Raw genomic sequence first — 12,281 nt, forward strand, 5'->3', positions numbered from 1 at the left:
GGAGCCACAGCTGTCCGGGCGGCGAGCCGCTCCAGGGCTCCCGTCTGCCTCTCTGCCTGGGCCAGGAGCGCCCCCCAGAGTTGCCGGTTCGCCTCTGTCTGGTCCCGCTGCATAGCTGCCATCCCCTCCAGCATCTGCCCCAGCGCCATCAATAGCTGGGTAGGCAGATCTGAGTGTTGCTGGCTGCTCTCCATGTGCTTTCCAAAAAAAAATTTAATATTTTTTTTAAAGGGCTTCACGTTTGGCTCCAGTGTGACAGCTTTCTTGCCATCACTTGTAGGTTCTCCCTATCAGCACCACGGAACGAGTACTCGGAGGGATACTTGGCAATATCTTTTATTACACCCAGACCCCAGACCGTGTCTCCGCTCGGCACTCCACCCCGTCTTCAGTCCATCCAGCTCCTTTTGAAGACCAAGCCTCGCAGATACACAAACACAGATTGCCATCAGCTGGTCTGATTGTCATCAGTCCAGCTGATGGCAATCAGACACCGTTCCCTGAACCACACCCCCGCTCCACCCACTCTGCAGCCGAGCCTTAACACCCCCCGCTGCCACAACTACTTTAAACATTGTCATGTGCTTTAAAATCATTGAAGTGGTCTGAATCTTACTTGAGCCCAGAAGCTGAGTACACAGACAGATTAGAGTGACACAAGACAGGCTTCTGACGGAGTTCATGACAGCGAACAATAACCTTTCGATGCCGGTCAAATAGTGATCCGCTAAAAGGTGACGACAAGAAAACAAATAGTTGTTTTAGTTTGCCTTGAAGTAATACAACAATTATCAACTTATCGTCCTGTGGCTGAATACTTAATTTAGACTCACCATGGTCATCTCCTTTAAATCAGAAGTTCGAGCTGTTTTGTGAAAAATTAAATCATCTCCTTTAAATCAGAAGTTCGAGCTGTTTTGTGAAAAATGAAACAACCAATGTCAGTTCACGAGAAGCTGGCTGAGCCACGAGTCTGCTGGCAAGCGTCACTTCATTTCTCTATAAGAAGACCTCCACGCCCGCTCCCTGTAGTTCCCTGAGTTACTCATTAATCGCCACCAATAAACATAACTAACAAGCACGATAACGTTACAATCACGACTTTATGAAACCTACGCAAATGGGAATTTTCAAATTCCAGTTAAGTCATTTTTGTTCGGTGTGAATGCACAACGCTTTTAGTGTCAGGGGGTCCAGTGGTTCAGTCAGGCTTTTATTAGTGATCATTATCTTTTACAAAGCTTAAAGTATAAAGACATACTGCTGTAGGATGTTGAGAAATACTTGAAACACACCTTTGTTTGTGTAGATGTTGACGAGATGTACCATAACTGTAACATTATCAAAATGGCTTGTCTCATTACATGACAACCTTTACATTCGGGGTCGCTGTAAACATCACCTGCAAATGCTGGATCTGGAAAGATAATCTTTTGAGGTTAAATTTGTTCATGGTTACGACTGAGACAACAGCTGTGTGTGTGTGTGTGTGTGTGTGTGTGTGTGTGTGTGTGTGTGTTTTCTATGTCAGGTCAGCAAACAGTCAAAGTAATATTCTTCCTCTAATCTTGTGCTTTAGAATTATCTTCAATCGATAACTGCACACAAAAATCGAATTAGCTTTTCCGCGTGACATATGAAGGCCCTCATGCGTGCCTCGTTCTCAGCTGGACGGACCTGAACGTAAAGAAAGTCCATAGTTCAGCTTGTCTTTAGATCCTCACAATTCAAACAACCGCTGTATGTCAATATCCCCCATCATATCCTGTCAGGGGGGTGAAATGTAGGGATATGTTTTTGTTGTCACTTTGATGGCTCCTTGCTTCCACAATGTGGTCAAACAGTATATTGCACCTGAATGATTATGTCTGTTTTATCTTTACGGTCTCACCTTCAGCACGCTGCTCGTCAGCCAAGTCTACGAGAACAAAACAATACCGGCTGTAGAGATAATTTAGCTTTGATCACAATACATGTTTAGACTGACTAATTCACACACACACACACACACACACACACACACACACACAGTCTCTTTATTGGACATATTTGTGAACAAGGGTCTGATTCATGAGAAACAAGCGGGTTCCCCAAAGGAAACACAAGAAGACCAGGTATGACGTGAGGCGCCCAGGTGGGGGACTTGGAAGTCATTGGCATTCATTGGTTGATGGTCAGGTTGGGAACCTCTCCTGCGTCATTCGTGATGTAGAATGAGGGGCATTCCCAAAGATTGTTCGCACCACCGTACCTCTGCTGAATGTGGAGCTGCAAAGTGAATAGTCTATGAGATGCACTGCTTCGTGAACTAAATTGAGCAGTTTTGTTCTGGTAGCCTTTGAGAATATTTAGTTGTTTTGCTGCTAGACATCTTTATATGTGAAATGTTACATCCTTTTCTCGGGATACAGTGTTAGTTTAGGAAGGCAGATAACATCCTATCCGTGAAGAAGTCCATTTTTAAATGAACAGTTTTCCGATGGAGGCTTGTCTCTCTGCTTCTCTGCTCATGGTAGGTCTAATCTTAAAGCAAGTTCCTCTCAGATATTTCCAACTTTGACTCTTCTCCTGTATTATTCCCAAATCATCATTATATTCAGCAAAACACTGAGATACTTGTACTTCACTTGCATTTTCAGTTAATACATGAAATGATGCAATTGTTCAGAGCACACCATCTGCTTACTGAGTAATTTCCTTAAAGTTCTTGAAGTATTATTTTCTTAAAAAATAATCTGCCAGTGCTGGAAGAATATATTAATTTGTTTTCAATGTGTAGCTAGTTTCAAGTGTAATTCTAGTTCAATAACCTGCCTTATTCTTTCTTCTTTCAAACTACAGAAACATTTTTGAAACTGCAATGACAATGAGGTTAATCAGAACCCAGTTATATATATATATATATAAATATATATATATACATGTATATATATACAGTATATATATACATATATGTACATATATATATATACAACTACACAACTTTTCATTAAAACAATTACTTTTAATTTAAAATGTTGCTAATAATGTTTCTCTTTTTTTACTTCAGAAAATTAAGTACTAGTTTTGAGCAGAAGTTTTGAATATTTCTACCACTGCTGATATTTTAAATGTCCTCAGGTTTGGTGCGTGCTGGTGCAATCCGAACCCAGCTGCAATCAGACAGAGTTCTTACACACGAATGGCACCTGTGCTTCATGCCCTGTGTGTGGGCCAGGAGAGCAGCTCTCAGAGGTAACACACATTACACCTGACAGTGGCAGCTCTTTTTTCTCCCCTTTCTCTTCCCTTCTTTCACCCGCCGTGCCCCTTGACCCCAAGTCTATATTGTGCATCATTTTCAGGACTGTGGTTTCGGAGATGGCAGTGAAGGTGTCTGCATTCTGTGTGGAGAAGGGAGGTTCAGTGCAGATACGGGGGTCGGGCCCTGCATGCGATGCACCCAGTGCAGTCTGCTGAACCGCCTGAAGAGGACAGCGTGCTCACCCACCGGAGATGCCCAGTGTGGCCAGTGCCTCCCAGGGTGAGCTACACCTACAGTACTAGCCTAAACACCAGTCACCTGAGAAGTGCTAGCAGTGTATTGTGCGTGTGTGTGTGTGTGTGTGTGCAGGTATTATGAACTCAGGAGCATGACTGGAGAAGTGGAGCTGCCCTGCGTGCCATGTTACAATCGTGACACAGTCCATAAAGAGTGCTTGCTTTGGACAGCTCACGGCTCTAAAGGAGGTACAAACTAGAGACACACCATATAGAGTGAATGATAATGTTAATGCGCTTGTATAAATTGTTTTATTGATTGCTGATTATCCAGAGACCTATCAGAGAAAGTTATAACTGTTGTTCTCTGACAGGCAGCGGGATCACTGCGCCCAGGGGAAATTTCAAAGAACCTGAAGAAAAGAGTGCGTAACCCTTTGGATTTTCATAAACAACTCCTTCCTTTTGTACCCTTTTGACTTTTCTGTTCAATCAAGGAGTAGAAGAAGAAACGTTTTCAATGGTCCTGATTGGTTCGGCAACAGCTTCCTCCATTTTCCTCATTGCCCTGCTGCTTTGGGCCGTCCTTCTGACTGCTGAGAGATTCAGTGAGTTATTGATGTTTGACATCTCCGCTATGTCCCCTCCTCCTTTGTTTGCTCGATGACATTCTGTTCATACACACTTGCTGCAATATTCAGAACAGGTTCCTGAGTACCGCCCCGGGCCTGAAGGACTATTGTCTGCACTCAAAAAAACGATTCAAGCCCTTCTTAGAGGTGACACATTTAAATTTTGTTTGATACATTTAAATAAATCAATTACAAAACAAAGATATTTATATTGAATGGGTGTAACACAAAATGTATGAATACTTTCATTTATTAGATTTATTTAGGTTACACTCACAAAAATGATTCAAGCCCTTCTTCGAGGATACACATTTAAATATTGTTTGATACATTTAAATAAATCAATTACAAAAATAGATGTTTATATTTCATGGGTGTAACACAAAATGTATGAATACTTTCATTTTTTAGATTTATTTAGGTTAGATGGTGTGCATATCAACTCAAAATAAATGTGTTTCATTGGGGACTACCCTTTGCGCATGCGCTTTCTGAAAATCAGTTGTTTGCATGAGGTGAAGACACTTTCAGGGCTGTTCGGTGGTGTAGTGGCTAGTACTGTCGCCTCAAAGCCAGAGGGCCGAGGGTTCAATTCCCAATCGGGGCTTTCCTTCTGTGTGGAGTTTGCATATTTTGTTAGTTAGTTTATATTTTGAGTTGGACAAACATAAATTAATTTAATTTAATGAATATCGTTATTTTATTTTAGATGTATTTGATACAAATGAGTTGGACTAACTTAATTACATTTTATTGCACTGATGTGCTAAATTTGAGTTGGAGTTGCATATAATTATTGGATGGAAAACCTGCCAACAATTTAATTGAGTTCATCCAATGAGTCATTTCTTTGAGTGTGTAGAGGACCTTCAGTACACACCTTTGTCCGGCCCCACGGAGAGAGCAGCGGAACAACCAGAGGCCCCTTCACAGACACTTATTCCAGCTCAATATCCGTTAAGGTGCTTTTCAAATCCATAATGTTTGATCACTCATTCAATGGACCTCTTTAGTCTCTGTGGGATTATTTATATTAATTTCATCCCTGCAGAACCCTGAACTCACTGAGCCATGACAATGAGGTGCATCCTACTTCTATTGTGATTAATGTCACCACCAACATTAAGCCCTCCAGTCAGAAAGAGGAGAACATCTCATGGGAGGAGAAGCAAAGACGCTGCTGTTCCTTAGAGGAGGTAAAGTGGTTTCACTTTTCAAGAGGCAAGGTGCCAAGGAATATCTTCCCATTTCAGAAGCTTTAACTAATAAAAAAAACTATAACTATTTGGTTAATTTTTTTTTTAACAATGACAATATATTATTGAATTTATTACCTTCGCATTGAAAATGCCGGAAGGTTATGTTTTGATCGCCGTGTATTTATTTATTTATTTATTTATTTATTTGTATGCGTGTTATTCGCAAAACTAAAAAAGTATTGAACCGAATCGCATGAAATTTGGTGGGATGATTGTTTATTATCCGGGGACCAGTTGATTAGATTTTGGGATCGATCGGGTCAAAGGTCAAAGGTCATGAACAGGTCAAAATATTTCGCAGAACTCAAAAAGTATTGAACCGAATCGCATGAAATTTGGTGGGATGATTGTTTATTATCCGGGGACCAGTTGATTAGATTTTGTGATCGATCGGGTCAAAGGTCAAAGGTCATGAACAGGTCAAAATCTTTCGCAGAACTCAAAAAGTATTGAACCGAATCGCATGAAATTTGGTGGGATGATTGTTTATTATCTGGGGACCAGTTGATTAGATTTTGGGATCGATCGGGTCAAAGGTCAAGGTCAAAGGTCATGAACAGGTCAAAATGTTCTTGAATCGCATGAAATTTGGTGGGATGATTGGTTATTATCCGGGGACCATTTGATTAGATTTTGGGATCAATCGGCTCAAATGTCAAGGTCAAGGTCATGGAAAGGTCAAACTCTTTTTTTACCATAGCACGATACATTTTTGTCCAATTGGCATGCAACTAATGCCAAAATGTTCATAATTCAATGCCCAATCTTGTGATATGCGAAGGTATGCACTCTACCGAGTGCCCATTCTAGTTGTCATTGTTTCTGTACTAATACCCATTATGTTGAATGTTTTTGCTTCTCTAAAAATGTCCTCTTTTCTATGCCAATATCAGATGGAGCAAAAACTTCAGACAATATGGGAAGTAGCTCAAGGTATGTTTATTTCTTTCTTTCGTTAAAGTAAGTAATACATAATAATAATTACAATAATAGTAACAGTAATATATGTTTTTCCCTGTGGCCTCCTCTAAAGTCCATGTTGGTGATTCTGTCCTGACTCTGTCCAGGTCAGAGTATCGGGATGCTTGACTATGACTCAGTCCAGGACTTGTCCCTGCTGCTGGACTCTGCTGACAGCAGGAACACGTTGAGAAGACTGGGACGGTCTTTAGGCGTCCCACCTCAGGTCAACGCTCATCTCCAAGGCTTCCAGGACCTCTTCCAGTACCTGCGCACCTCCACCTATACACTGCTGCCCCAACTGGCCCAGGCTGCTGCGCTCCTGCCTGATCCTCAAGTTGTTGCTAGGATACACAGAGCTGTGGTGAACAAGTGACCACTTTGACCCCAAGAATCTGTTGCTATGACTTCAGCTGTTTGCAGCATGTCTGAATTAATTGTAATTACTACGAAAGAAAGGAAAATACGAAAAGAACTGACGTTTTCTTCACATAATATTCTAGTGTTAATTTGCATAGATAATTATTTCGATCTGAATAAAATTGGTATTTCTAATATGTGTTATGAGCTTGAATGGTGAGAATATGTCATTATTTAGAGTCTTCAGAGTCAGGCTACATAACACAATATCTAGGCCATTGCAACTGAACCCTACACACGGTGTTACTTCCTGTTGACTATGTAAAATAGATGAGAGGCCCTCTGGCTATAGCATGTGAGACAGACCAGGACAGAGGATACAGTGTTCATAGCAAGAGAAAGAGCAGAGAGCCCTGAGAAAATATGTTATTCTCTCATTGGGAGAATCATTTGCCAACTGCATTTCCCCTTGATCTCTAGCTCTGCAGATTATTCAGCATACTCATTCTGGTAAGGTTAATACATTTTGGCATTACGATTTTTCTCGAAAGCAAATTATGAATTCGTTTTCAGTAGTTTACTCTCTTGTCTGAGACCTATTTCCTTCTACTCTAGAAACTCCCTGAATCATCGAAGTCTAATGATATTGTTTTTTCGTATTATGAACATACTTTATTTCTTTGACTAAATGTACATGTAGTAAGTAGCATGCCTCTTTTATGAATTGAGTCTGAAACTAAATTGCTGGTGTAGTCATTATCTCTAGATACACCTTCAAGTAAATATCTTGCAACAGCCACATAAACGCCAGGGGCCACTGTATGGCAAAAGAGGCCATTCATTTACTCTCAACCCTTTAGATCGTCTATTTGAAAGATAATCCTGCTGCTGCCTCTTATGTGCAACGCTATTCTCTTGCAAGTAGACTAAGGTTTTTACAGTAACCCCTTGACCCCATGAACATGTTTTATTTGATTTCTAGTGTTACATTTGTTCTCCACAAACAAACAAAAAGTGATTGGGAATAGTGGGTTACATTTGGTTTCTTCTGAACAGAAAAAAACTGACAAACTGATCTAACATTTAAATACTGTTATTCTGTATTTAAATCATAGGAAATTGCTTTCGATAACGATTTTCTAAAAGTTGTTTAACATAAGATCGCTGCAGCGGCCCGTGTCTGAAAACTTTCCATTCACACAGCAGCAATTCCAAGGCGTTGACGGTTCGTCCGCGTTTACTTGGTTTCCGGGAAAGGGTCAGAGTGAGAACTCCTTATCTGTCACCCCTGTCTTTGGTGTCCACGTCCCCGTGGTGTCCGAGTCCTACCGGCTGCGATGTGTTACGCGCTTTAGAAAAAACAGAGAAGGAAAAACTTCATAGAAATGGCGGAGGGTGCTACGACTCTCAAAGGCTTGCGAGCCCAAATGGGTAAGAAACATCCTGCCGGTCGTAGTTGTGGTTGTACCCAGTTGCCTCTTACAATGTAGTGGTCACTTTTTAATGTTTACTGGAGAATGCCGCCGCCAACCGGGTTATCTGAACGTGTTCAAGCTCGTCCCGGCTAGTAACGTTAGCTCGCTGTCCCCGGTGAAACGCTGACAATGGATGCGGACCAAAAAAAAGCAACTTCTTAACGCATTAAATGTTAAAAGTTGAATTGAATTTACTCGTCCCGGCAGGCAGTTCGCGTTATTTTAGCTGCCGACTCAAAGTGCTCGTGGTCGACGTTAGCTCAAGTTGAACCGCGTTGTTTCGTAGCCTCGGAGCCGGTTGACATGTCACGACTTCAACGTTTGAGGTGACGTGAGCGTCACTTGTGTGGCGCCGAGCTTCTCTTCACGGAATATAAATTACACCACGTCGCCTATCAAAGTGCTGTTGTGTGATTATATTGAGACTGAAGTTACACTGGACACACTCTCGTTAACTGCCTGTTAAACGAAGCTAGCTGCGGTGCAACTGACACTCGTCAGTCGCTCCGATAACGTTGCTCATCACTTGGGGATTATTGTCCAAAGTGATCATCCGCTATCCCGATCAGGAAGAGTTCAGGAAGCGCGTTTCGGTGCACGAGTCCATGCCTCCAGCCGGCACCGTGTGTCCAGCCACACACCAGCAGCTGCACAGTATCGGCAGTTGTGTAGCTTCCTGCCCCCTAAACTAATCTTATCTTACATAAAAGTGGTCTTTTCTCCTCCGTGTCCATTGGACAGTTGCGATTATTTGTTGACATATGGCACAGCCCCCTCCACTCTCCAGGGAGGGTAACTATAACAATGTCTGACCTGAATTTGAGATAAAGCTGGAGTGTCAGACGCACAGCTCTGATGAGACAATATGGGTGCATCGTTGCCCCTTTTACGTTGGTCCCTACAAACGGCTCTATTAAGCAATATTCGCGTAGTATTTGTGTAAATGGTTTTGTATGTGACAACTGCAGGAACAACGTCTCTATCAATGCTTCTCATCCAAGCATCAGCTGCCCCCCCCCCCCCAGACCTAGACATGGATGTCTACTGTGTCTGCATCTGTGGCATGAATGCACAGTTTATGACTCAAGCTGCAGTTGGGCAAAGTGTTTTAGTGTTTCAGGGTAAGAGAGTTTTCTGCATACCCCTTGTGGGTGTAGGCATGTTTTACTCCTTGCAATAACTGGATCATATTTAGTGCGTATTCGTCCTGTTTCTCTTAACTTTTCCAGTCAGTCTTTTCAAGCTGGAATTTACATCCACCCAATTCTGCGGTTTTATGAAAATATCCACAACATCTAGAGTGATGTGACATGTAGGAATCCTGGTATTGTGAGGAATAAAATGATGTCCGTTTGCTCGGCCTTCAGTCAAAGCAGAGGCGGACGCTAATAACATAATGTAAGGAATCTGGTTCATGTGAATGATAATTTCCACAAGAATGTGAGCAAGGATCAAATGTACTCTGCTATTATGAAGGGAGATCTACTGAAAGTCACACCGCAAGGTTCCCCTGATCCTGGCTCAGCAAATGCTGTTGCAGAATTAAAAGCATTAGAAGTATTTCTGAAATGATTGTATTTAACCAAAGGAGGAGGAGCCTCAGTTTCAGTGTTTACTGTAGTTCCTTGGATCCTCTTTGCGTTGCTCTTCTTTCACAAATGTCTCCACTTCTGTCTATGTCAACCTTTTAAATGGACTGATATGACGTGTATAAGTATACAAATACACGAAAAGATTTGAATAGCAAAACAGGTTCATTTGTATAGGCTCTAACTCAGGTCAGCCCATCGTCAGAATAGTTTGGTCAAGGCATCAGTCGGTACGTGTATTACATAATTATTTATAGTTTCTTTCTGGAATGTTGATTTAATTTCGCATTAGAAAAAATAATCCAACACTGGCATGCACAGACACAAGTTCCCTGCCCACTTTGCCTGTAGATGTGAGGTCTGAGGAAACATTCTCACTTCCAAACAGGGACAGTTTCTCTAATTATTAAAAAGTCGATTGCTGTTGTTGATGCAGGCAGACTGTCAGCGACTACATAACACACACATTGACCTTTTAGACAGCGAAACAATAAGTAGTGTTAAATCAGAGGTGTTTAATAATCCCAGGTGTAATCGACTAACAAAGTCTAATTACATTTAGCTTTTTGTCATTTAACTAGTAATTCCAAAGTATTTGTAATTTATTGATTCCTTTTGTACTGTCGACATGTTTGGATAGTGTCTGCCGTTTTCAAAAAGAGAGTTGACCGTTTTTCTCAACCGAGAACTAACTTAAAACAAAACAAACTGTACTGTAAGGACTCTGTTTTATCCCCCGAGGCATTGTCGTAAAAAAAAACATGGGTTAAGAATAGAATATACACTTTTATTTATCCCCAAGGGGAAATTAGTTCTCTGCATTTAACCCATCCTTAGTTATTAAGGAGCCCAGCAAGAGCTGGACTGATGTAATATAAATAACTGATAAATGCATTTGGATGTGCTCAGATCCCTTTAATGCCGATCTCCACAAGAGAATACGGTCTACCCGGAAGAAGAGACTCCCGAGGAAATTGGGACGTGTCATCGTTATCCGACCAGTACTGCAAATAGCCGAGGCTTAACGTTGCATCGACAGGTTCTGAGTAATCCCACGGAAGATCTGGTGTGTTTGTGTGCGTGTGCATCAGCAGTGTTGTGTGAGGACCAGCAACGTGAAGCTTTGTGTGACATAAATGGCCAAGAGGGTCGATGTTTAAATTGTTTAACACACAAGGCAGTGTCTGAGCATTCGGACAATGTTTACGACATAAACAAGGAAGTAATTTCTTGTTGATGTTTCCAAAATGTAAGTCTAAAGATGCTTGTCATTTTAGAGAACTAGCATTTGATCAGTGTTAGCATTCAACTAGAAGTGTTGTGATGTAATGCAGGTCTGTTTCCTGTGACGTCTTTACTGCTGCCGTAACAATCGGCATCCTGAAGATTGAACCGCCTCCGTATTTGTGCTGCTCTCAGAATGTTTTTCCTTTTGAGTTTTCTCTACTCTCTGAAACGACTGGATGATGCTGTACTCTGTCACACAATCGCGGGAGACAAGTAAGAGCAACACAAGATAATTGTTATAGACAATTATTATATCATAATATATATGATGATAGACAGATAATGTGTGATGATAAATGATTTGGCCCTTGGTGTGATTTGCAGTGGAGGCGTGTCTAGCCAGATGCAGCCGCCCGTGGAGTCCAGACACTGGCTGATAAAACGATGAAGCTAATTAATATGCAACTGGGCGGTGATGGAGGGGTGCTTGTAAAAGCCACGTGAATGTACTGAAGGCATAGAGACTATCGTATTTGATAAGCGACAACAGTTAAGATGATATGATAACAATATAGGTGTTTCACTGTGCTCTGGGAAAGGAGCGACCAGCTGATGAGACTGGCTGTTATCATGACAGCCCAAAACATGACGGGAAGGAGTTATATAATTATGTAAGAGAAGTGAATAACAGATGAATGAGAAATAATTCAGTCTCCATCAAAGCTACAACTACCTGAACACATTATTATCCAGCTCTGATAATGCCATTGATCAACCCATCGCATTATTAGAGGCCAGGTTAATAACTAGTGGTTGTGTCCCCCTCAACTATTAACATGTTTAGCAGAGTCTATCAATGCAGCAGCAATGATTTATGTTAATGTCTGCTAATCTCCATAGTGATGCACGATGAAAGACAACTCCTCCTTTCATTTCTGTGAGCACACCTGGCTCTCTTGAGATGGACTCTTCCCCCATCTCATTAAGCCCTTTAATCAGAAAGTGAAGGTGTGTAGAGTTCATTGTGTTTCTGACTCTTGTTTGGAGCAGTCCGTTCAGTGAGTAGGTACATCCACTATGGCACATTTAGAAATTCAATAATATCTTCCGAGCCTCAATGCAACAGAGTCTTATATCTGGATGTTGCAGCCAGATATTTAGTGCATAAGTAATCTTGCTCCTACACAAAGAATCTCTATGAATTTAGCTTGTGACGGTTTTTACTTACTCAGCCCCTTTGCTTTCCTGTCTGCGTTTACTTCCCTTTTAAACACCAGAGAATGCAGAATAAAGTCTTAA

The 12,281-nt window shown here is 41.5% G+C and overlaps 2 protein-coding genes across 10 annotated transcripts in view; both read left to right on the forward strand.

Annotated features, from left to right (window-relative positions):
- Positions 1-109: 109 nt before the first annotated feature.
- Positions 110-6,798, forward strand: LOC130209777 (tumor necrosis factor receptor superfamily member EDAR-like). Its single transcript, XM_056439616.1, has 11 exons — positions 110-159; positions 3,121-3,234; positions 3,345-3,523; positions 3,614-3,729; positions 3,855-3,905; positions 3,978-4,088; positions 4,182-4,259; positions 4,975-5,074; positions 5,164-5,308; positions 6,265-6,304; positions 6,439-6,798. Exons 3-11 carry the CDS (start codon positions 3,432-3,434, stop codon positions 6,705-6,707), a joined length of 1,002 nt encoding a protein of 333 aa, XP_056295591.1. The 5' UTR covers positions 110-159; positions 3,121-3,234; positions 3,345-3,431; the 3' UTR covers positions 6,708-6,798.
- A 1,198-nt stretch (positions 6,799-7,996) lies between these two features.
- Positions 7,997-12,281, forward strand: part of map7d3 (MAP7 domain containing 3) — a 29,528-nt gene continuing 25,243 nt past the window's right edge. For 3 of the 9 annotated variants that reach the window (XM_056439111.1, XM_056439107.1, XM_056439108.1), the window contains exon 1: positions 7,999-8,122. In XM_056439111.1, coding sequence (XP_056295086.1) covers positions 8,077-8,122 — 46 coding nt within the window. In that variant the 5' untranslated portion in view covers positions 7,999-8,076. Of the gene's footprint in view, positions 8,123-12,281 lie in introns of all 9 variants that reach the window. The other 6 variants (XM_056439114.1, XM_056439113.1, XM_056439106.1 and 3 more) reach the window with 5 other exon arrangements.

This window comes from Pseudoliparis swirei, chromosome 19 (genome assembly GCF_029220125.1).
Source record: "Pseudoliparis swirei isolate HS2019 ecotype Mariana Trench chromosome 19, NWPU_hadal_v1, whole genome shotgun sequence".
Lineage (NCBI taxonomy): Eukaryota > Metazoa > Chordata > Actinopteri > Perciformes > Liparidae > Pseudoliparis > Pseudoliparis swirei.

What these genes read in the sequence shown, in the direction of transcription:
- LOC130209777 (XM_056439616.1), top strand. Translation starts at nt 3,432, where the DNA reads ATGCGATGCACCCAGTGCAGTCTGCTGAACCGCCTGAAGAGGACAGCG. An exon ending in GCTGCTGTTCCTTAGAGGAG is followed by an intron (nt 5,309 to 6,264) that starts GTAAAGTGGTTT and finishes TGCCAATATCAG; the next exon opens with ATGGAGCAAAAACTTCAGAC. An exon ending in AATATGGGAAGTAGCTCAAG is followed by an intron (nt 6,305 to 6,438) that starts GTATGTTTATTT and finishes GACTCTGTCCAG; the next exon opens with GTCAGAGTATCGGGATGCTT.